This window comes from Macaca thibetana, chromosome 19 (assembly GCF_024542745.1).
Source record: "Macaca thibetana thibetana isolate TM-01 chromosome 19, ASM2454274v1, whole genome shotgun sequence".
Classification (NCBI taxonomy): Eukaryota; Metazoa; Chordata; class Mammalia; order Primates; family Cercopithecidae; genus Macaca; species Macaca thibetana.
Window position 1 is genome coordinate 14,285,389 of NC_065596.1, and position 23,891 is coordinate 14,309,279.

At 50.9% G+C, this 23,891-nt stretch overlaps 3 protein-coding genes across 5 annotated transcripts in view; all 3 read right to left on the minus strand.

Moving 5' to 3' along the window:
• Positions 1–23,891, minus strand: part of PPAN (peter pan homolog) — a 62,168-nt gene that overhangs the window by 31,552 nt on the left and 6,725 nt on the right. The window lies entirely within an intron of this gene.
• The window catches only part of SHFL (shiftless antiviral inhibitor of ribosomal frameshifting), an 86,365-nt gene that overhangs the window by 14,065 nt on the left and 48,409 nt on the right, over positions 1–23,891 (minus strand). The gene's annotated exons all lie outside the window — the stretch shown is intronic.
• LOC126942464 (complement C3-like) overlaps positions 5,747–23,891 on the minus strand; it is a 35,966-nt gene continuing 17,821 nt past the window's right edge. For 2 of the 3 annotated variants that reach the window (XM_050770016.1, XM_050770018.1), the window contains 16 exons: positions 23,597–23,765; positions 21,121–21,210; positions 20,814–20,967; positions 19,277–19,449; positions 18,937–19,095; positions 15,223–15,282; positions 12,949–13,039; positions 11,850–11,895; positions 10,422–10,509; positions 10,068–10,154; positions 9,721–9,826; positions 9,127–9,216; positions 7,506–7,592; positions 7,328–7,417; positions 7,072–7,207; positions 5,747–6,586 (listed from right to left, as the gene is read on the minus strand). In XM_050770016.1, coding sequence (XP_050625973.1) covers positions 6,454–6,586; positions 7,072–7,207; positions 7,328–7,417; positions 7,506–7,592; positions 9,127–9,216; positions 9,721–9,826; positions 10,068–10,154; positions 10,422–10,509; positions 11,850–11,895; positions 12,949–13,039; positions 15,223–15,282; positions 18,937–19,095; positions 19,277–19,449; positions 20,814–20,967; positions 21,121–21,210; positions 23,597–23,765 — 1,759 coding nt within the window. In that variant the 3' untranslated portion in view covers positions 5,747–6,453. Of the gene's footprint in view, positions 6,587–7,071; positions 7,208–7,327; positions 7,418–7,505; positions 7,593–9,126; positions 9,217–9,720; positions 9,827–10,067; positions 10,155–10,421; positions 10,510–11,849; positions 11,896–12,948; positions 13,040–15,222; positions 15,283–18,936; positions 19,096–19,276; positions 19,450–20,813; positions 20,968–21,120; positions 21,211–23,596; positions 23,766–23,891 lie in introns of those variants that run through there. The other variant, XM_050770017.1, reaches the window with a different exon arrangement.

Genomic DNA, 23,891 nt, shown 5'->3' on the forward strand with positions numbered 1-23,891 from the left:
GTCCTTAACCAACCTTTTTCCTTCCTTCCTTCCTTCCTTCCTCCCTCCCTTCCTTCCTTCCTTCCTTCCTCCCCCTCTTCCCCTCCCTCCCTCCCTCCCTCTCTCCCTCCCTCCCTCCCTCCCTCCCTCTCTCCCTCCCTCCTCCCTTCTTTCCTTCCTTTCTTCTTTTCTTTTCCTTTTCCCTTTCCCTTTCCCTTCCTTTCCTTTCCTTCTTTATTTTTTTTGAGACAGAGTCTTGCTCTGTTGTCCGGGCTGCAGTGCAGTGGTGCAATCTCGGCTCACTGCAACCCCCACCCTATTGGTTCAAACAATTCCCTGCCCCAGCCTCCCAAGTAGCTGGGATTACAGGCGTGAGCCACCGCGCCCGGCTAATTTTTTGTATTTTTTCAGTAGTGACAGGGTTTCACCATGTTAGCCAGGATGGTCTCGAGCTCCTGACCTTGTGATCCGCCCGCCTCAGCCTCCCAAAGTGCTGGGATTACAGGCGTGAGCCACCGCGCCTGGCCAATTTTTTATATTTTTAATAGAGGCGGGGTTTCACCATGTTGGCCAGACTGGTCTCAAACTCCTGACCTCAGGCAATTCTCCCACCTTGGCCTCCCAAAGTGCTGGAATTACCGGCGTGAGCCACTGAGCCCACCCTCTTTTCTTTCTGGTGTTTTTTGTTGTTGTTGTTGTTGTTTTTTGAGACAGAGTCTTGCTCTGTTGCCCCGGCTGGAGCACAGTGGCACAATCTCACACCACTGCTATTTCTGCCTCCTGGATTCAAGGGATTCTCATACCTCAGCCTCCTGAGTAGTAGCTGGGATTACAGGCATGTGCCTCCATGCCCAGTTAATTTTGTATCTTTAGTAGAGACAGGGTTTTGCCATGTTGGTCAGGGTGGTCTCAAACTCCTGGCCTCAAGGGATCTGCCTGCCTCGGCCTCCCAAAGTGCTGGGATTATAGGCATAAGCCAAGATGCATAGCTGTTTTCTTCTTTTTGGGGGGAATGGGGACTTGCCATGTTACCCAGCTGGGGTGCAGTTGTGTGATCATAGCTCACTGCAGCCTTGACCTCCTGGACTCAAGTGATCCTCCCACGTCAGCATCCCAAAGTGCTGGGACTACAGGTGTGAGCCACCACACCCACCACTTTGGTTTAACTTGCTTTTCCTAAGGCGTGGCCTGTGGGAAGCGGTCCCTCACTCTACTCCAGGGGCCGCTGCCACATCTCAGCTCCTGACAGCAGAAACATCCATCATTTATCATTGATCCTACATTCTGGAGGAGAACCAAGGCCAGAAGGCCCCGAGGGAAAGTACTGAAAAAAAGCCAGTTGGGACCAGGTGTGGTGGCTCACACCTGTAATCCCAGCACTTTGGGAGGCTGAGTCGGGGGGATCACGAGGTCAGGAGTTTGAGACCAGCCTGGCCAATATGGCGAAACCCCGTTTCTACTAAAAATACAAAAATTAGCCAGGTGTGGTGGTGCGGGCCTTTAGTCCCAGCTACTCAGGAGGGTGAGGCAGAAGAATCACTTGAACCCTGGAGGCGGAGGTTGCAGTGAGTCAAGATCACGCCACTGCACTCCAGCCTGGGCGACAGAGTGACACTCCATTTAACAAAAAAAAAAAAAAAAAAAAAAAAAGCCAGTTGGTGCAGACACCAGACCTGTAATTCTGGGATGTGGGATGGCCAGACAATGTCCTCTTTCTACTTTACATTTTGGATTTTTTTTTTTTTTTTTTTTTTTTTTTTTGAGATGGAGTCTCACTCTGTTGCCCAGGCTGGAGTGCAGTGCAGTGGTGCGATCTCGGCTCAGTGTAAGCTCCACCTCCCAGGTTCACGCCATTCTCCTGCCTCAGCCTCCGAGTAGCTGGGACTACAGGCGCCCGCCACCACGCCCGAAGTGCTGGGATTACAGGCGTAAGCCACCACACCTGGCCTACATTTTGGAATTTTAAATTTGCCGATAGCATTCCCTCCCCTCTAAGCATGATATTCTGCCCTTTTTTTCCTTTTCTGACTGCAAAAGCAGAGCGTGTTGGACCCCTCCTGCAAAAAGTTACACATTAAGAAGTGCTTGATCCAGAAGGAGGAAGTCCCTGTGTACACACAGGAAGAAACGTTACATATTTTTGTCCGTGGCTACTCAAGTGTTTTCCATGTTGAAGAATAGGGGATGCAGGATGTGCAGGTTCTGGTTCTGGGGGAGAAGTGCATGATAAAGGCTTGCGGCAGAGCTTCCCATTTTTCCTTCCTTCCTTCTTTTTTTTTTTTTTTTTGAGACGGAGTCTCACTCTGTTGCCCAGGCTGGAGTGTAGTGGCACGATCTCAGCTCACTGCAAGCTCTGCCTCCAGGGTTCACACCGTTCTCCCGCCTCAGCCTCCCGAGTAGCTGGGACTACAGGCCCACCACGCCTGGCTAATTTTTTGTATTTTTAGTAGAGACAGGCTTTCACCATTCACAGGATGGTCTCTATCTCCTGACCTCGTGATCCTCCCGCCTCGGCCTCCCAAAGTGCTGGGATTACAGGTGTGAGTCACCACGACCGGCCCTTCTTTCCTTCCTTCCTTCCTTCCTTCCTTCCTTCCTTCCTTCCTTCCTTCCTTCCTTCCTTCCTTCCTTCCTTCCTTTCGACAGAGTCTTGCTTTATTGTCCAGGCTGGAGTACAGTAGTGCAATCTAGGCTTACTGCAACCTCCGCCTTCCAGGTTCAAGGAATTCTCCCGTCTCAGCCTCCCGAGTAGCTGGGATTACAGGCGCCCATCACCACACCTGGCTAATTATTTCGTATTTTTAGTAGAGTCGGTGTTTCGCCATGTTGGTCAGGCTGGTCTCGAACTCCCAACCTCAGGTGATCTGCCCGCCTCAGCCTCCCAAAGTGCTGGGATTACAGGCATGAGCCACCGCGCCCAGCTGTGGTGATTTGTTTTGTAGGAATAGATAACAAATGCCCTAACTCAGGAGTAGGCAATTTTTTTTTTTTTTTTTCTGTAAAGGACCAGATAATAAGTACTTTAGGTTTTCAGGCCACATAGGTTCTCTGTTGCACATTCTTCTTTGTTGTTTGTTTTTATTTATTTTTAGAGACAAGTCTCACTCTGTTACCCAGACTGGAGTGCAGTGGCGTGATCCACCCTCCTCAGCCTCCCAAGTAGTTGGGACTACAGGTGCACACCACCGCGCCTGGCTCTTTTCTAGGCAGATCATGAACTCCTGGCCTCAAGGGATTCTCCTACCTCATCCTCTCAAAGTGTTGGGCTTACAGGCAGGAGCAACCGTGTCCAGCCTATTGTTGTTGTTGTTGTTGTTAATCAATCCTTTAAAAATGTTTTAAGGCCAGGCACGGTGACTCACGCCTGTAATCCCAGCACTTTGGGAGGCCGAGGAGGGTGGATCACCTGAGGTCGGGAGTTCGAGACTAGCCTGACCAACATGGAGAACCCCTGTCTCTACTAAAAATACAAAAAAATTGGCTGGGCGCGGTGGCTCATGCCTGTAATCCCAGCACTTTAGGAGGCCGACATGGGCGGATCACGAGGTCAGGAGATCGAGACCATCCTGGCTAACATGGTGAAATCCCGTCTCTACTAAAAATACAAAAAATTAGCCGGGTGTGGTGGCGGGTGCCTGTAGTCCCATCTACTCGGGAGGCTGAGGCGGGAGAATGGCGTGAACCCAGGAGGCGGAGCTTGCAGTGAGCCGAGATCGCGCCACTGCACTCCAGCCTGGGCGAGGAGCAAGACTCCGTCTCAAAACAAACAAACAAACAAAAAAACAAAAAACAAAAAAAACAAACAAAAAAATTACCTGGGTGTGGTGGCACATGCCTGTAATCCCAGCTACTCAGGAGGCTGAGGCAGGAGAATTGCTTGAACCCAGGAGGCAGAGGTTGTGGTGAGTGCACCATTGCACTCCAGCCTGGGTAACAAGAGCGAAACTCTGTCTCAAAAAATATATATATATTTTAAAAGGCCAGGTGTGGTGGCTCACGTCTGTAATTCCAGCACTTTGGGAGGCCAAGGCTGGTAGATCGCCTGAGGTCAGGAGCTGGAGACCAGCCTGGCCAACATGGCGAAACCTTGTCTTTACTAAAAATAGAAAAATTAGCTGGGTGTGATGTTGAGCACCTGTAATCACAGCTACTGGGGAGGCTGAGGCAGGAAAATTGCTTGAACCTGGGAGGTAGAGGTTGCAGTGAACAGAGATCGCCCATTGCACTCCAGCCTTGGTGATAAGAGCAAGACTTTGTCTCAAAAAAAAAACAAAAAAACAAAAAAACCCTACTCTTAGCTTGAAGACTGTACAGAAACAGGCCATAAGCCAGTTTGCCTGCCATCTTTCCTTCCCTTCTTTCTTCCTTCTCCTTCCGTCTTCCCCATCACCTCCCTTCCTTCCCCTCCCCTCCCTCCCTTTATCCTTCTCTCTCTTTTTCTCTTCTCTCCCTCCTTCCTTCTCTCCCTTCCTCCTTCCCTCCTTCCATCCCTCTCTCCCTCCATCCTTTTATCTTTCTTTTCTTCCCTCCCTCCCTTTCTTCTCTCTCACTCCCTTTCTCTTTTGCTTTTTTTTTTTTTTTTTTTTTGAGACGGAGTCTCGCTCTGTCACCCAGGCTGGAGTGCAGTGGCTGGATCTCAGCTCACTGAAAGCTCTGCCTCCCAGGTTCACGCCATTCTCCTGCCTCAGCCTCCTGAGTAGCTGGGACTACAGGCGCCCGCCACCTCGCCCGGCTAGTTTTTTGTATTTTTTAGTAGAGACGGGGTTTCACCGTGTTAGCCAGGATGGTCTCGATCTCCTGACCTCGTGATCCGCCCGTCTCGGCCTCCCAAAGTGCTGGGATTACAGGCTTGAGCCACCGCGCCCGGCCTCTCTTTTACTTCTTCAATCATTCATTCAGCAAAATGAGCACCTATTATGTGCCAGGCCCTGAATGTGTCTGTGATTATAACTGTGGCTAAGACAGGCAGCCTCCCTGCTCTCCTGGGGCTCCCAGCCCAGTAGGGGAAACAGACAGCAAAGACACAGATAAAGAATCTCGGCTGAGTGGGTCATGCCCGTAATCCCAGTACTCTGGGAGGCCAAGACAGACAGATCACCTGAGGTCAGGAGTTCGAGACCAGCCTGGCCAACATGGTAAAACCCCGTGTCTACCAAAAATACAAAAAGTATCCAGGCATCATGGTGCATGCCTGCAATACCAGCTACTAGGGAGGCTGAGGCACGAGAATCACTTGGACCCAGGAGACAGAGGTTGCAGTGAGCCTAGATCACACCACAGTACTCTGGCCTGGGCAACAGAGTGAGACTCTGTCAAAAAAAAAATAAAGGGAAAGAAAGAAAGAAAAAAAAAACCGTACTAAGAATCTAAGAATCTAGAATCTGGCTGGGTGTGATGGCTCACGCCTGTAATCCCAGCACTTGGGGAGGCTGAGGCGGGCGGATCACGAGGTCAGGAAATCGAGACCATCCTGGCTAACACGGTGAAACCTCGTCTTTACTAAAAATACAAAAAATTAGCCGGGCGTGCTGGCGGGCACCTGTAGTCCCAGCTACTCAGGAGGCTGAGACAGGAAAATTGCTTGAACCTGGGAGGCAGAGGTGGCAATGAGCTGAGATCGCACCACTGCACTCCAGCCTGGGCGATAGAGCGAGACTCTGTCTCAAAAAACAAAACAAAACAAAACAAAACAAAACAAAACCAAAACCAAAACAAAGCTTCCATCACTATAAGCTGCTTGAAGTTACACAGCAAGTGAACCATTAGGGCCAAGCTCAGAATGTGGGCATCAAACTCAGCCATCCATTTATTCACTGACTCATTCATCCATCCGTCTATTCACTGAGTCAACACTCATTTCCTGAGCACCTACTGAGTTCCAGCTCCTGCTGTAAAAACAGGGAATACCACAGCGAATAAGACAGATACAACCCCGACTTTAAGGAGCTGACATTGTGGGGCAGGGAAAACACCCACTTAACATCCACCCACCTTGGCCTCCCAAAGTGCTGGGATTACAGGCATGAGCCACCATGCCAGAGGTGACAATTAAACAGAGCCCAGAAAAGGGAACGATTCAAGCTAAGCCGACTTTAGGGGGAGGGGTGCACCTGGGAGAGGGATGGTGGGTGCAAAAGCCCAGAGCTGGGAATCATCTTCCCGCGGAGGTGGATGCTGGAAGGATACAAAGGAGGCCAGTGTGGTCAGAACGGAGCCAAATGTAGTGAGCATAGCTCACTACAGCCTCCAACTCCTGGGCTCGAGTGAGCCTCCCACCTCAGCCACCCAAGTAGCGGGGGAGGAGGGAGGAGACAGGTCCACGTCATGCCAGAGCAGGTTGTGCAGGTCCCCTGGTGAAAGGTGCAACAGGGACAAGTGTCCAGGGTTTGGGTGTGATATCTTGTGCTCTTTATTTGCGGTTAAACCCAGTGGCCCAGAGCTGCTTGGTGACACCTCCCTGAAAGCTGAGGAGGCTCAGGACTCGCAGCCATGGGTGCGCATATATTCCGAAAATTCGTCCAGTTGCTTCCGCAATTCTTTCTTGCTGGCATCTCCATCTGCTGGCCAAAGCATGAGGAACGTCTCCCTGCCCAGAACGTAGCTGTAACTGTGGGTTACAAGAAGCAAGAAGGTGAGGAGGGCCTGGCGACCCTGGGGATATGGCAACCTCCCTGCCCTGCCCTGTCTGACAGCCTGCCAGAGCCTTAGCCTGTAGTGTCCCCACCCAAAGGCCCTCTCTGGTCTTCCACCCTCTTAGTCCAAATCACTGGGAATTAGTAAATGCTTCCCTGGCCGGGTGCAGTGGCTCATGGCCATAACCCCAGGATTTTGGGAGGCCAAGGTGGGCGGATCACTTGAGGCCAGGAGTTCGAGACCAGCCTGGCCAACATGATGAAACACCGTCTCTACTAAAAATACAAAAACTAGCCAGGCGTGGTGGTGCACACCTGTAGTCCCAGCTACTACTTGAGAGGCTGAGGCAGGAGAATCACTTGGAACCTCCAGCAAAAATTGTGGAACTGAGGGCTGGGTTGAGGGTAAGGAAGAGGGCCCAGGCTTGAGTTCCCAGGACAGGTGGAGCCCCTCACGCACTCAGATTTGATTCTCCACAGGTCTGACGTCTGGCCCATGATAAGGTACGATTCCTGTTCTTGCAACCCCAGGGAGTCGTGGCAGGTGGCGTGGGAGATGAATTTCTTCATGGCAAGGGGTGTGGCAGGATCTGTGCCTGGAGAAAACCCAGTGTGTGCGCACACATAAGTCTGACCCTCCCACACAATGGGACCCCCAGGGTAGGCCCACAGGGTGACCCCACACTGGGATTCTTCCTTTGTCACCTGGGACATACCACTCTTAATGATGTCTTCGAGCTGCATGTTGTAATAGACGTAAGGGTTGGAGGCAGAGACCTCCACAGATTCCAGCTTTGTCCTGTACACTGGGGAACGGGGAGGGCAGAAAGGTGTCGTGTTGGCATTCGGCCTGCAAGTGGGCTCTGCCTGTCCCCTGCGGCTCCCCACACTCACCAAAATCCACGCCTGCCTCACATGCTGTTGTCTGGAGCTCCTCCTGCCTCAATTGGCCACTGGGCTTCTGCAGGGATGGGCACTGTCCTGCAGGATCAGGTGGGCGGCTGCTCTGGCTGCACTGGGACAGGGGACTTCCTCCCATTAACCCCCCACCCTCCCTCCCTTCAGCCCCCAGGCCTGGGTCTCTGGATCTGGCCCTTCTAGTCTGTGGGGCTCTCTCTCTGTCTCTCTCTCTCTTTCTTTTTCTTTTTCCTTCCTCCTTCCTTTCTTTTCCTTCTCTCGCTCTCATTATTATTATTATTATTATTTTTTTTTTTTTGAGACGGAGTCTCGCTCTGCCGCCCAGGCTGGAGTGCAGTGGCCGGATCTCAGCTCACTGCAAGCTCCGCCTCCCGGATTCACGCCATTCTTCTGCCTCAGCCTCCCGAGTAGCTGGGACTACAGGCGCCGCCACCACGCCCGGCTAGTTTTTTGTATTTTTTAGTAGAGACGGGGTTTCACCGTGTTAGCCAGGGTGGTCTCGATCTCCTGACCTCGTGATCCGCCCGACTCGGCCTCCCAAAGTGTTGGGATTACAGGCTTGAGCCACCGCGCCCGGCCTATTATTATTTTTTAAGAGATGAAGAGTCTCACTATGTTGCCCCGACTGGTCTCAAATTCCTAGGCCGAAGCAATCCTCTCACTTTGGCCTCCCAAAGTGTTGGGACAGCAGGTGTGAGCCATCATACTTGACCTATTTATTTATTTATTTTTTTGAGACAGAGTCTCGCTCTGTTGCCCAGGCTGGAATGCAGTGGTATGATCTCAGCTCACTGCAACCTCCACCTCCCAGGTTCAAGCGATTCTCGTGCCTCGGTCTTCCAAGTAGCTGGGACTACAGACATGCACCACAACGCTTAGCTAAGTTTTGTATTTTCAGTAGAGATGGAATTTCACCATGTTGACCAGGCCGGTCTTGAACTCCTGACCTGAAGTGATCCACCCACCTTGGCTCCCAAAATGCTGGGATTACAGGTGTAAGCCACTGAGCCCGGCTTTTTAAAATTTATTTTTGAGAGAAGGTCTTGTTGTATCACCCTGGCTGGAGTGCAGTGGCACAAGCATAGCTCACTACAGCCTCCAACTCCTGGGCTCAAGTGATTCTCCTGCCTCAGCCGCCCAAGTAGCTAGGGCTACAGGTACTTACCACCACTCCTGGCTAATTTTTTTTTTTTTTTTTTTTTTTGTAGAGATGGTCTCTCTGTTGCGCAGGCTGATCTGGAACTCCTGGCCTCAAGCCATCCTCTCCCAAAGTGCTGGGATTACAGGTGTAAGCCACCATGCCCAGCGTCTGTCTCTCTTTTTGGTCACTTTCTTGTCTATTTCTCCTGTCGTCGTCTCTTTGTGTCTTTCTCTCTGTCTCCATGTCGTTTGATCCTTGGCAGTGCGAGTGTGTGTGTGACAAGCTTCGTCTCTCTGTGCCTTCTTTCTGTCTCTCTTTGTCTCTGTCTCTTTCTCTTTCTGTCTCAACTCAGGCCAGACTATAGCCAGGAGGAGGCTTGAAGGGCTCCTGGATCCACCCCCCACAACCTGGCAGCCTCAGCCTGGCGGCATGGGGCTCACCCTCGGCACATCTCACCCTCTGCACATCTGCAGACGTCTTTGTGGCAGATCTTTCGCAGGGAAGATTGCTCTGTAGGCAGGTTGTAGAAAGTGCTGCACCTCCGGGCTGTGAATGGAGGGTGCAGGGGTTGAGGGGGGTGCGTTGTCTTGGGCCAGTGTTCCTGGGGGTTCAGTGCCTACCTGGCCTGGTCTTCACCTGCTCTGGGCCCTGGCCTTGTCTTCCCCATCCTCCAAAGTCCAGGCTCCTTCCTGCCTCTCCTTGTCACTGGGCTGTGCTTTCCAGGTCCTCCCAGACCTTCCCCTCTTCCTGGCCCTGCCTCACTTCAAACCTCACTTTGAAGGGCCCTGGCCAGCCACCTCTGTCGACAGGCCACGCCCACTCAAAAGAGCCTGCCCCTTCCCCACCCATTCCCAGCAGGCCACGCCCAGTCCCCTTTCAACTTCTCCCCGTCTCCTTCCTGTCCCCGCCCACGAAGGTCACTCCAATAAGACCACGCCCCTTATGTCCACCCAGACCCAGCTCCCTTTTGGCAATTCCCAGTCTCTCATCGCCTGGCACCTGGCCCTGTCCTTTGCAGGCCTCATCCCCATGCACGGGGCCCCTCCTTACAAGGCTCGTAGTAGTCGTAGATAGTGACCAGGGCGGCCTGCAGGAACTCCGCCTGCAGCATCCTGTGAACACGAAAGCCCAGCACTGTGTTTTTCTCATGGGAGAGCTGGAGAGAACAGAGTCCTATCTGAGCCAGCCAGGGCCACTGACCGTGGGACACTGACCTCGTGGCCTTGGCTGTTGGCGTTGGCCATGACCACGGACCATGTGACCACAGGAATCGCAACCGGAGGGGCTGATCTCAGAGGGCCTGGCTCTCTGCAAAACCACCCAGGGGACCGACCTTGGGTTCTCCAGCCCCCGGGGTGCCCACACATCTCTGGCGGAGGGCACCCAGCCCCTCTCACCTTTTCCAGGTAGAGGACAACGGTGCTGTCGCTAGTACTTGTCTTGGTTTCGTACTGAAAGGCGTACCTCTCCACATCACTCGTGAGCTGGGGCAGAGGGTGGAGACTGGAGGGTGGCTGACAGCCTCCAAGGCCCCTAGCCCTAGAGCTCCAGCCTTTGTCCAGTCAACCTCACAGTAGAGGAAACTGAGGCCCAAGCAGGGAAAATATTTGGTTGAGGCCATGCAGGGAGTCACCCAGAAGTGACGATGGGGCATTAACCCAGGAACCTTGATTTGAGTAGACACCGCCCTGCATCCATGTGGGAAGTATGGAAAGGCTGCTCAGGAAGCCTGTAGGTGGGGTCTGCGTTACCTGTTTGAGGTCATCCTGGTTGGGGTAGAAGCCAGTGAGCAGGGAGACCTCCATGATGGTCATTGTGGCCTCTCGATTGTTCTGGAACCTGGAAATTCACAGCCTCAGTCTTCCCCCACTGTCCTCCTGTCTCTCTCTCCATCCTCTCCACTGCTATTGTCTCTGGCTTGGACTAGTGCAGTAGCCTCCTCCCAGGTCTCCGCATGTCCCCTTTGCCACTCACAACACAGAGCTTTAGCAAGCAGAAATCTGACTACCTTGCCTCCTTGCTTCAATGACCAAATGCCTTGCCTCAATCCTGACACCCTTCCACATCACCTCCTCCCACCTCGGCCTCCATTTGATCACGGTTAGCCTTGTTCCCTCTCCTGCCATCGGGCCTTTGCACATGCTGTTCACTCAGCCTGGAATCTTCGCTCCTGCCTCTTCATCCTGAAACACCTCTCGTGTTTTCCATCTCAGCTGATGTATCACTCCCTCTGGGATGTATCTTCCCTCTGGGATGTATCTTCCCTCTGGGAAGCCTTCCCCAACCTACACCCCACACACCAGATCATTCATTTTTTTTTTGAAACAGGGTCACTCAGGCTGGAGCGCAGTGGTTCAATCATGGCTCACTGTAGCCTCAGCTTCCTGGGCTCAAGTGATCCTCCTGTCTCAGGCTCATGAGTAGCTGAGACTATAGACATGCACCCCCACCGCTAGCTAATTTTTAAATTTTTATTATTTATTTATTTATTTATTTATTTTTAAGAGATGAGGTCTTGCTGTGTTGCCCTGGCTGGCCTCAAACTCCTGGGGTCAAGTGATCCTCTCGGCTTCCCAAAGTGCTGGGATTACAGGCACGAGCCACCACGCCAGGCCCAGATCATTCTCTGATTTGCCTCCCATGGCTCTGTAAACCTCTCCTTTGCCACATGAAATCACATTTGCCATTTCATATTGGTTCTGTATGATAATTTGGTGATTGTCTGTCTCTCCTGATAGACTGTGGGCTTCGCCAGGGCAGGGAGAGGCTGCCTTGCTCATAGCTGGGTCCCTGGCTCCAAGAACAGGGCCTGGCACAGAGTAGGTGCCCAATAATGTTTCTATCTGAAGCAAACTTGGGCAAGGAAGGTATGGACAGGGCAGGACTGGGGTGGGGGCTGGGGTGTCTGGAGAAAATGAGAACCACGGGGAGAGCTTCAGGGCTTGGAGCCAGCTCCGGGCATCTGAGTCACGGAGCATGTCAGCTGAGGTAGAGCCTGTCGGTCATCTGAGGACATGCAGACATGGCAGGAGGCAGGGACAGAATGGGGGACAGACATGGAGAGGCAAGCTTGGCTGGTTCCCACTGTCCACTCAGTACACAAGGAAGGCCGCTAAGGAATCTGGGTCCCAGAAAGTGAGAGCTTCCTCCCGCCCAGTTCAAGATCCTGGTGCCCTGACCTTGTTTCCATCCTGAGCCGAAAGGTCTCGTCTCCCTTTTTATTTTCTGCAGAGAGAAGGCAGCAGTTTAGAGGCTGGGGAGCACAGTGACCAAGTGCACAGTCTCTGGAGCCAGCTTCTTGGATTCAAATCCTGCCTCTGCTGTGTGACTTTGAGCAAGTTGCTTAACTTCTCTGTGCTTCAGTTTACTCATCCATAAGGGGGGATCATAATATTCCCAACCCAACAGGGTTGTTGTGAGGATTAAATAAGTTAATACAAGTAAAGCCCTCAGCATGGTGCCTGATCGGTGCTTTGTAACTATTATTATTATTGTTATTATTATTAAGAAATGAAGCAAAAACCAGAACCTTGGCGATGTTTAGTCCCTAAAATTCATGGGACTGGTGAGGGTTGTTCCTCTTACTCACACAGTGAGCTCCCAATAGTCCTCTCTCCTTCTTGGTGCCCCAGGCTGGGAACTGTGGAATCCAACTATTTCTCTGTTTTTTTTTTTTCTTTTGAAAGAGGGTCTCACTCTGTTGCCCAGGCTAGAGTGCAATGGCGCAATCATGGTTCACTGCAGCCTCCACCTCCTGGGCTCAAGTGATCTTCCCACCTCAACTTCCTGAGTAGCTGGAACCACAGGCAAGCATCACCATGCCCAGCTAATTTTTTGTAGAGATGGGGTCTCACTATGCTACCCGGGCTGGTCTTGAATTCCTGAGCTCAAGCGATCCTCCTGCCTCAGCCTCCCAAAGTGTTGGAATAGCAAGCACGAGCCACTGTGCCTGGCCCACTAATATCTGATAGTCTCCAGAGTCCCTAATCTGGCTTGGCCTCCGTCATCTCCTGCAGGACCAATGCAGTCACGTCCTTCCTGGTCACCTGGCTCCCACCCTCACCTTCTAGAGTGGTCAGATCAGAGGGAGCCTGTGCAAACCTGTGCTAGGTCACGTCCCTCCTCTGTTTGGAACCTTCCATGCCCCACCTTACTCAGAACAAAAGCCAAAGTCCTCACTGTGGCTAACAAGTCCCTACACCATCTTCCCCCATCACCTTTCCAACTTCTTCTCCTAAAACTCTACGCTTGCTCCTCCTGTAGCCACACCAGGCTTACCTTCTAAGACACTGTGGAGAGTCACATTCAGGTGGTACAGGTTGCAGTTGTCCTCCCAGGACTCTGGGGACTTGTGGTACATGGTCAGGATCTGCCAGGCCAGGAAAGGGGGCTGTCAGAGCCCTTCCCCATGCACTGCCTTTCCTCTGTACCCCAATCCTTGACTTTCCGTGTCTGGAGTCTAGACCAGCTCTGTGTAAAAGAACTTTATGCAGTAACGGAAATGGTCCCATTTGGCATTGTCCAATGTGGCAGCCATTAGCCACACGTGGCTACCGAACACTTGAAACGTGGCTAGTTCGATGGAGAAACTGAATTTTGAATTTTATTTAATTTTAACCCATTCACAGAGGCTTGAAGAAAGGTATGACTTGCTCAGGGTCACATAACAAAGGCAGAGATTTAGCCATGACTCCACTGTCTGGAACACGACACCAGACGACCTTTTGGTGCACAAAAGAGCTGTCATATGTCCCAAACTGCTGGGTTACAGCCCCAGGCATATGTCATGGGGCTGGAAGAGGTCATGGATGTCAGGCCGGGCATGGTGGCTCATGCCTGGAATCCCAGCACTTTGGGAGGTCAAGGCGGTCAGATTACTTCAGGTCAGGAGTTTGAGACCAGCCTGGCCAATATGGTGAAACCCTGTCTCTACTAAAAATACAAAAAATTTGCCGGGCATGCTGCTGTGCACCTGTAGTCCCAGCTACTCAGGAAGCTGAGGCAAGAGAATCACTTGAACCTGGGAGGCAGAGATTGCAGTGAGCTGAGATCGCGCCACTGCACTCCAGCCTGGGTGACAGAGCGAGACTCCATCTCAAAAAAAAAAAAAAATCATGGACATCATCCCAGCACTCAGCCTCCCAAAGTGCTGGGATTGCAGGCATGAATCACACCGACTGGCCTATATTTATTTATTTAGGTTATAAATAAATAATAATATCAGTATAATATATTATTTATTTATTTATTTATTTATTTATTTATTTATTTATTTATTTTTGACACAGAGTCTTGCTGTGTCGCCCAGGCTGGAGTGCAGTGGCGCGATCTCGGCTTAATGCAAGCTCTGCCTCCCAGGTTCACACCATTCTCCTGCCTCAGTCTCCCCAGCAGCTGGGAATATAGGTGCACACCGCCACGCCCGGCTAATTTTTTGTCTTTTTAGTAGAGACGGGGTTTCACCCTGTTAGCCAGGATGGTCTCGATCTCCTGATCTTGTGATCTGCCTGCCTTGGCCTCCCAAAGTGATGGGATTACAGGCGTGAGCCACCATGCCCAGCCTGAAACAGAGAGTGTACCTTGCCTTGATATTGGACTTCCCATCTTCCAGAACTGTGAGCAATAAATTTCTCCCTCTCTCTCTTTCTTTCCCCTTTCTTACTTGTGTGTCTTTTTCTTTCTTCCTTCCTTCCTTCCTTCCTTCCTTCCTTCCTTCCTTCCTTCCTCGTCCTCCTCCTCCTCCTCCTTCTTCTTCTCCTTCTTCTTCTCCTCCTCCTCCTCCTCCTCTCTCTCTCTCTTTCTTTCTTTGCTTTCTTCTTTCTTTCTGACAGAGTTTTGCTCTAGTCACCCAGACTGGGGTGCAATGGCTCAATCTTGGCTCACTGCAAACTTTGCCTCCTGTGTTCAACTGATTCTCCTGCCTCAGCCTCCTGAGTAGCTGGTACTACAGGTGCCCGCTACCATGCTTGGTTAACTTTCGTAATTTTTATAGAGACAGGGTTTCACCACATTGACCAGGCTAGTCTCGAACTCCTGACCTTAGGTGATCCTCCCCCTTCGGCCTCGCAAACTGCTGGGATTACAGGCCTGAGCCACCGTGCCCAGTCAAGCCACTGCACCTGGCCTTTCTTTCTTGCTTTCTTGCTTTCCTTTCTTTTCTTTCTTCTCTTTCTCTTCCTTCCTTCCTTTGAGATAGAATCTTACTTTATCATTTAGGGGAGAATGCAAAGTCTTGATCACGACTCACTGCAACTTCTACCTCCTGGGCTCAAGCAATCCTTCCACCTCAGCCTCTTGAGTAGCTGTGACTATAGACATGTGCCACCATGCCCAGCTAATTTTTCAATTTTTTGTAGAGACAGAGTCTCACTCTGTTGCCCCAGTGCATCTTGAACTCCTGGACTCAAGCGATTCTCCCGCCTGGGCCTCTCAAAATGCTGGGATTGCAGGCATGAGCCACCATGCTGGGCCAATTTCTGTTGTTTATAAGCCACCCAGTCTATTTTGCTGTGGCAGCCTGAACAGACTAATACAGTTGAATACAAAACCTACCGAGATGGTGCCTCTCCCGTTGCCACTGGCTTTGATCTCTAGGTCATCCTGGGCAAGGAACTGAAGAGAACAAAGGGGAAGATTTAAGGATGGAGGAAGCAGCAAAGTGAGGGTCAAGTGTAGGGGGATGTGAGGCCTAAACACTCACCAGGGCCTCGGTTATTCCCTAACCTGGGACCTGGTGATTCATTTTCCATCTCTCTCCACGCAGATGGTTTTGCTTTTCCCTCTTCAGAGATCATTTGTGGTGTCTACACTATCATAGATCAACCGGAACTGCTCATTCAGCCTGTTTTGTTTGTTTGTTTTTGAGACCAGGTCTCAGTCTGTAGCCCAGGCTGGAGTGCAGTGGTGCGACCTCGGCTCACCTTGGTGCACCTCTGCCTCCTGGTCTCAAGCGATCCTCCTGTCTTAGCCTCCAAAGTAGCTGGGACTACAGGTGTGTGCCACCACACCTAGCTAATTTTTTTTTTGTTGTTGTATTTTTTTGTAGTAACAGGATCTAACTATGTTGCCCATGCTGGTCTTGAACTCCTGACCTCAAGTGATCCACCCACCTTGGACTCCCAGAGTGTTAGGATTACAAGCATGAGCCACCAAGTCCAGCCTAAGGCTGTGTGTTTTTTTTTTTTTTTTTTGAGACAGAGACTCGCTTTGTTGCCCAGGCTGGAGTGCAGTGGCATGATCCCGGCTCACTGCAACTTCTGCCTCCTGGGTTCAAGTGATTCTCCTTCCTCAGCCTTCCGAGTAGTTGGGACTACAGGTTTGTGCTGTCACGCCCAGCTAATTTTGATATTTTTAGTAGAGATGGGGTTTCACCATGTTGGCCAGGCTGGTCTTGAACTCCTGACCTCAGATTATCTGCACGCCTCAGCTCAGGCTGTGTCCTAATGTGCATCCCTGGAATCTGTTCTCTTTGGAGCATTTCCAAGTTTCTCTGTGTGCGGAGCTCCCATGAGCCCCTTCTCACTGGCACCTCTGCACCTCTCTTTATTTTTCTTTGTCTTTTAAAATTGATGCATAATGGGCTGGGTGCAGTGGCTCATGCCTGTAATCCCAGCACTTTGGGAGGCCAAGGCAGGTGGACCATCTGAGGTCAGGAGTTCGAGCAGCCTGGCCAACATGGTGAAACCCCGTCTCTACTAAAAAATACAAAAATTAGCTGAGGGTGGTGGCAGGTGCCTGTAATCCCACCTACTCAGGAGGCTGAGGCAGGAGAATCACTTGACCCCAGGAAGCAGAGCCTGCAGTGAACTGAGACTGTGCCACTGCACTCCAGCCTGGGCGACAGAGTGAGACTCCATCTCAAAAAAAAAAAAAATTGATGCCTAATGGATGTACATAGTTTCAAGGCACCTGTGATAATGTAATGCATTCATATAATATGTAAAGATCAGATCAGTGTACCTCAGATATCCATCACCTTAAATATTTGTCTTTTCTTTATGCTAAAATTATGCTAATTCTTTTCTTCCAGCTATTTTGAAATATGCAATAGATTATTGTAAACTATAGTCACCCTACGAATCTATCAAACACTCAGTCTTATTTCTTCTATCGAACCATATGCTTGTACCCATTAATCGACTTCTTTTCATCCCTCCCTTTCTTCGTGCACTTCCTATCCTCTGGCAACCACCAATCTAATCTCTATCTTCATCTGCAGCTACTCTTGTTTTCCTCATTATAGTCTTCTTGCATCAGCCAGAATAAAATTTTAAAAATTCACAGCCAAACCAAACATAATGGCATGCCTGTAATCCCAGCAATGTGGGAAGCCAAAGGGGGAGGATTGCTTGAGCCCAGGAGTTCAAAACATACCTGGGCAATTTGGCTAGACCCCATCTCTACAAAAAAAATTGAAAATTAAGTCGGACATGCTGGTGCATGTCTAGTCCCAGCTACTCAGGAGGCTAAAGCAGGAGGATTGCTCGAGCCCAAGAATTAGAGTCTGCCATGAACTATGTTTGTGTCACTGCACTCCAGCCTGGGCAACAGAGTAGGACCCTGTCTCTAAAAAACAAAAAATAACAAAAAAAAAAAAAAAAAAAAAAAAAAAAAAGGAAAAAAAAAAAAAAAAAAAAAAGAAAAAGAAAGAAAAAAATCACAGCCAGTCACTCAAATCTCATTGCCTATAAGATCAAATCTTATCGCCTATAGGACCAAGTCCTAATTCTTGCCATGGCCTCCCAGCCCTCTGCTGAGCTCTGCCAGCCTTCAAGCCTCCTAATAGCCTGCTTTATTTGCTGTTCTCCCTTCTGACCATTCCTGTGCCTGAGTGGCTCCGGGTCTCCACTCTGTGCTGTTCCCTATGTCAGAAACACTCTTCCTTAACTGGGCATGGTGGCTCATGCCTGTAATCCCAGCAATTTGGGAGGCCGAGGCAGGTGGGTCACATGAGGCTAGGATTTCGAGACCAGCCTGGCCACCATGGTGAAACCCCATTTCTACTAAAACTACAAAAATTAGCTGAATGGTGCATGCCTGTAATCTCAGCTACTGGGGAGGTTGACACAGGAGATGGAGGTTTCAGTGAGGCAAGATCATGCCACTGCACTCCAGCCTGGGTGACTGAGTCAGACTCTGTCTCAACAACAACAACAACCACCACCACCACCACCACAACAACAACAACAAAAAGAAACACTCTTCCCCTCCCTCTGCTTTCTTCATCTTGACAACTATTTATCCAGGGACATCCACTAAACAATGCATGACCTTGGATGAGTTGTTTTCCTTCTTTTCTTTTTTAGTAGAGATGGAGTCTCGCGACGTTGCCCAGGGTGTCATTTCTTTTCATTTATTTATTTATTTTTTTTTATATTTATTTTTATTTTTATTTTGAGATGGAGTCTCACTCTGCCACCCAGGTGCAATCCCAGGTAACTACAACTTCCTCCTCTTCCTGGGTTCAAGTGATTCTCCTGCCTCAGCCTCCTGAGTAGCCGAGATTACAGGCACGCACCACCATGCCCAGGTAATTTTTGTATTTTTATTATTATTATTATTTTTTTTTTTTTTTTTTTGAGACGGAGTCTCGCTCTGTCGCCCAGGCTGGAGTGCAGTGGCGCGATCTCGGCTCACTGCAAGCTCCGCCTCCCGGGTTCACGCCATTCTCCTGCCTCAGCCTCCCGAGTAGCTGGGACTACAGGCGCCCACAACTGCGCCCGGCTAATTTTTTGTATTTTTAGTAGAGACGGGGTTTCACCGTGGTCTCGATCTCCTGACCTTGTGATCCGCCCGCCTCGGCCTCCCAAAGTGCTGGGATTACAGGCGTGAGCCACCGCGCCCGGCCAATTTTTGTATTTTTAGTAGAGATGGGGTTTCACTACATTGACCAGGCTGGTCTCGAACGCCTGACCTCAGGTGATCCACACACCTCAGCCTCCCAAAGTCCTGGGATTATAGGCGTGAGTCACGTCACCTGGCCCATTTTCTTCTAGATCTTATGGAATCTTCTAGATGCCATAAGAGCAGGGACCATGGATCTTTCATAAAATAACCTCAATGCCTAGGAGAGTCTTTGATGCATAGTAGATGCTCAGGAAATGTTGATGGAATAGAAGAATCAATACATTGACAGTATAGCCACATTTCCATCGCTTATGATATCTTGGGGTGTGTCTTGAGGAGGGAGATCAGCAGGGACATGACACTTCGCCTCATCTCAATGTCTTTTCTGCGTGTACTCTGGCCTGCCCCTTAGTGACATACCTTTGCTGACCGCTGTTGGTAGGCATTGTTGTGATCAATGTGCCAATTCACATTCAGGGCTTTCTTGGGGGCGCTGACCTGGACGTGGAGATCCTGGACGCCCTGGAAGGGGACATCTTCGCGGAAGCGGGTCAGAGCTTCAAGGGCCACCACCGTGGTCTGAGTGTTGGAATGGGGCGGGGAGATGGGGGAACGTGGATCAGCACCACAGACAGCACTCGAGAAACCATCGGCCGGCGTGTCAGCACCACGGACAGCCACCCACACTCCAGCGTTGGACTAGTCGCGTCAGCATCTCGGCTAGCGACTCTGGCCCTCACCTCCCGGGGGTCCCCGTCACCTGGGTGGACCCGAAGCCTCCTCCCAGCTCCCGTTTCTCTAGTAGCCACTTGGCGATGGCGTGCGTCTCATTGTACCGGCGCATCTCCAGCTTCTGCATGAGCGCGTATGCTGTGGCCTCAATGGTGTACAGGGAGCCGAGGTTCTGCTCATCCACCGGCCAGTGGGTTTTGTCTAGAAACAGGGACGCCCACCTTGTCACTCAGAGCTGGGCCCACCCACCGTAACCTGCCCTCTCCTTGTGTCATCTGGCCCAGTTTTCTCATCTGCCATCTTACTGATCACCTACTTTATTTTTATTTTTGTAGAGATGGAGGAGTGGGGGTGGGGGAGTTCTCATTATGTTGTCAAGGTTGGTTTTGAACTCCTGGCTCAAGCCATTCTCTCACCTCGACCTCCCAAAGTGTTGGGATTACAGGCGTGAGCCACCGTGCCCAGTCTTGATCACCTAGTTTATGTGAAGCTCTTTGCTGAGGAAACACGGACATCCAATTTTCAGAACGACCTTAGGAGATGGGATCTATTTTCTGATGGGGAAATTGAGTTTCAGAAAAAGTTCCTGGCTGGGCGTGGTGGCTTACACCTGTAATCTCAGAACTTTGGGAGGCCAAGCCAGGTGGATCACCTGAGGAGTTCGAGACCAGCCTGGCCAACATGTTGAAACCCCGTTTCTACTAAAATTACAAAAAAATTAGCCAGGTGTGCTGGTGGGTGCCTGTAATCCCAGCTACTCAGGAGGCTGAGGCAGGAGAATCACTTGAACCTGGGAGGTGGAGGTTGCAGTGAGCTGAGATCATGCCATTGCACTCCAGCCTGGGCGACAAGAGCAAGACTCTGTCTCAAAAAAAAAAAAAAAAAAAAAAAAAAAAAAAAATCCTTCAGGTCCCTCTAGTCCCACTGCAAGCAAATTTTCCTAGTTCCACTTTCTTTAATTTGTGGAATGGAGAAGATGGGATATGGACCCTTGGGGATGAGATAGGATCAACCATGGGATTTTTTTTTTTTTTTTTTTTTGAGATGGAGTTCCACTCTGTTGCCCAGGCTGGAGTGCAGTGGCGCTATCTTGGCTCACTGCAAGCTCCACCTCGCGGGTTCAAGTGATTTTCCTGCTTCAGCCTCCTGAGTAACTGGGACTACAGGTATGTACCAGCACGACCGGCTAATTTTTTTGTGTTTAGTAGAGACAGTGTTTCACCATGTTGGCCAGGCTGGTCTCAAACTCCTGACCTCAGGTGATCTGCCCGCCTTGGCCTCCCAAAGGACTGGGATTACAGGCATGAGCCACTGCCCCCAGCCTCAGTTTGGAATTATATGGTGACCTGTCTGTCTTCCGATTGTCTCTTCCAAGGATGGTGGGACCCTTGAGGGCAGGGAACTTATCAGTGTTGTTTACATTGGCCTCACAGGGTCTGAGCTCAAGAGTTGATACACAGTGGATGCTCAGGAAACACTAAGTGATGAATGACACATTGCTGGATTTGAGATCACCCCCTCCCCACTCCATGACTGAGGTTGACTAAGAAGCATCCCACACTCACTAGGGCTAGCAAAGCTGTCCAGGCGGTCGTTGGCTTGGGAGCTGTTGGCAAGGGCCAGTGCGTAGGAGGTTATGGCTATGGCAAAGGTTGTCTGAATGTCAGGAAGTTTTCTCTCCAGGAAGCCACGGGCTCTCTCGATGCTGGCCATCAAATTCTAGAGGGTCAGAGGGAGGAGGCCAGAGGGAGATGATCAGAGGAAAGAAGTCTAGAAGTTAGAGGGACCCAGGGGGACATAAGGGTGTGGGAGCTTTCCAGATGCTGGGGCTAGAGGACCATACAGATCCTGCCCTCCTCTCTGGGGTCCTACCTTCTGGTTGCACAACTCCTTTCCCTCATTCAGGGCTATCAGGACGAGAGCTGTGAGGGATACATCCTCCTCGGAGCCTTGGTAGCCACCCTGTGGACGCAGAGTACAACCTGTGATCCCCTCAGCGTCTTGGAGATGCCTTCCTCAGCCTCTCCTGTCTGACCCTGAGAAGTTTCCAGGTACCCAGCTCTGGGCGGGATGATGGTGGAGGTGGGATGAAGACAGAAAGGAGAGGTTTGCCTCCCTGGGGTCTGCCCTACAGTCAAAAGCTATCGGCCGGGCACGGTGGCTCATGCTTGGCCTAAGATGTGATCTTATTTGGAAACTGGGTCTTTGAGGATGTAATTAAAATTAAGAAGAGATCATACTGGATTAGGGTGGACCCTAAGTCTAATAACTGGTGCCCTTATAAGAAGGTCATGTCGGCCAGGCGCGGTGGCTCACGTCTGTAATCCCAGCACTTTGGGAGGCCGACACGGGTGGATCATGAGGTCAGGAGATGGAGACCATCCTGACTAACATGGTGAAACCCCATAGCTACTAAAAAATACAAAAAATTGGCCGGGCGCGGTGGCTCAAGCCTGTAATCCCAGCACTTTGGGAGGCCGAGACGGGCGGATCACGAGGTCAGGAGATCGAGACCATCCTGGCTAACACGGTGAAACCCCGTCTCTACTAAAAAATACAAAAAACTAGCCGGGCGAGGTGGCGGGCGCCTGTAGTCCCAGCTACTCAGGAGGCTGAGGCAGGAAAATCACTCGAACCTGGGAGGCAGATGTTGCAGTGAGCCGAGATCTCACCACTTCACTCTGGCCTAGGTGACAGAGCAAGACTCTGTTTCAAAAAAAAAAAAAATAAATTCTGGGTGCGGTGGTTCACGCCTGTAATCCCAGCATGTTGGGAGGCTGAGGTGGGCAGATCATGAGGTCAGGAGTTCGAGACCAGCCTGGCCAATACGGTGAAACCCTGTCTCTACTAAAAATACAAAAAGTAACCTGATATAGTGGACTTGCCTGCAGTCCCAGTTACTCGGGAGGCTGAGGCAGAAGAATCGCTTGAACCCAGGAGGCGGAGGTTGCAGTGAGCTGAGATCGTGCTACTGTACTCCAGCCTGGGTGACAGAGCAAGACTCCGTCTCAAAAAAAAAAAAAAAAAAAAAAAAGAAGGTCATGTCAGGGTCAGAGGTGATGGCTCATGCCTGTAATCCCAGTACTTTGGGAGGCAAAGGCGGGCAGATCACCTGAGGTCAGGAGTTCGAGACTAGCCTGGGCAACATGGCAAAACCCTGTCTCTACTAAAACTACAAAAATTAGCCAAGTGTGGTGGTGCATGCCTGTACTCCCAGCTACTCAGGAAGCTGAGGCAGGAGAATCGCTTGAACCCAGGAGGCAGAGGTTGCAGTGAGCCGAGATTTCACCACTGCACTCCAGCCTGGGCAACAGAGCGAGACTCCATCTCAAAAAAAAAAAAAATTAGCCAGGAATGGTGGTTTGCACCTTTAGTCCCAGCCACTGAGGAGGCTAAGGCAAGGGGACTCTTGAGCTCAGAAGTTTGAGGCTGTAATGAGCTATGATTGTGCCACTGCATTCCAGCCTGGGCAACAGAGCAAGATCTTATCTCTAAAAATAGTAACAATAGGCTGAACCCAGGAGGCAGAGGCAGTGAGCCGAGGTCGTGCTACTGCACTCCAGCCGAGGCTCATGTCTGTAATCCCAGAACTTTGGGAGGCCGAGGCAGGCAGACCACTTAAGGGCAGGAGTTTGAGACCAGCCTGGACCACATGGTGAAACCCCATCTACTAAAACAAAAATGTAAAAATTAGCTGGATCTGGTGGCACATGCCTGTAATCTCAGCTACTCGGGTGGCTGAGGCATAAGACTCGCTTGAACCCAGGAGATGGAGGTTGCAGTGAGTTGAGATCATGCCACTACCTTCCAGTCTGAGTGACAGAGTGGAACTCTATCTCAAAATAATAAATAGTAATAATAATAATTTGGCCTGTTGCTTGCAGAGAAGGCAGCAAAAGTACTTTTTGGAGGAGAGTTGGAGGAGCCTATGAGTGGTTAAGTGTGAATACTGAGAAAGGAGTGGTGGGGCGAGGCCTAGGAGGTGATACAGACAAAGATAGCTGTGAGCTACAGCAGGTGTTTGAGCAGGGGAGAGACCTGCCAGGCTGTGTTTGAAAGACATTTCTGGATGCTGGTGTGAGGGGACGCGGTGGGGATGGGTGTGCAAGCTGGGGAGGACTCAGTGCCCGAGGGAGGAGGGACAGGACAGGCCACTGCTTGATGTGGGGATGAGGAAGAGTGTGAGGTGGTTTAGACCTGGGCGGGGATGTGATCCTTGGCACCGAGCCTCAACTCTTTCCTGTTCTCATTCTGCCCAAGAACAGATTGGGAGCCTGAAATCTCCGTCTTAGCGCACAGAGTCCCTGGGATTTGTTTGAATGGCCCAGGCAGGGAGGGGTGTGATCACCTGCATGGATGTCATGACCACGGGACCCTCCTCCAGGAAGTGCCCGTCCTCCGCCTGCCTGTTGGTGATGATCCAGTTGGCCATGTCACAGAGAGAGGACAGGCTAAGCACTTGGGTCGTCATTGTAGAGTAGGCCAGGGCAAAGACACGGAACACATAGCTTGTGAGCCTGTCAGGAGAGGGTGAAGGTGACACGTGCGAACGGCAGCCAAGGGGGCTCTGGGATAGGGGGAGTCTACGCCATGGTCCACACCATTCCAGGTGGACCCCTGCCATTTGCCACTGCCCAGGCCTG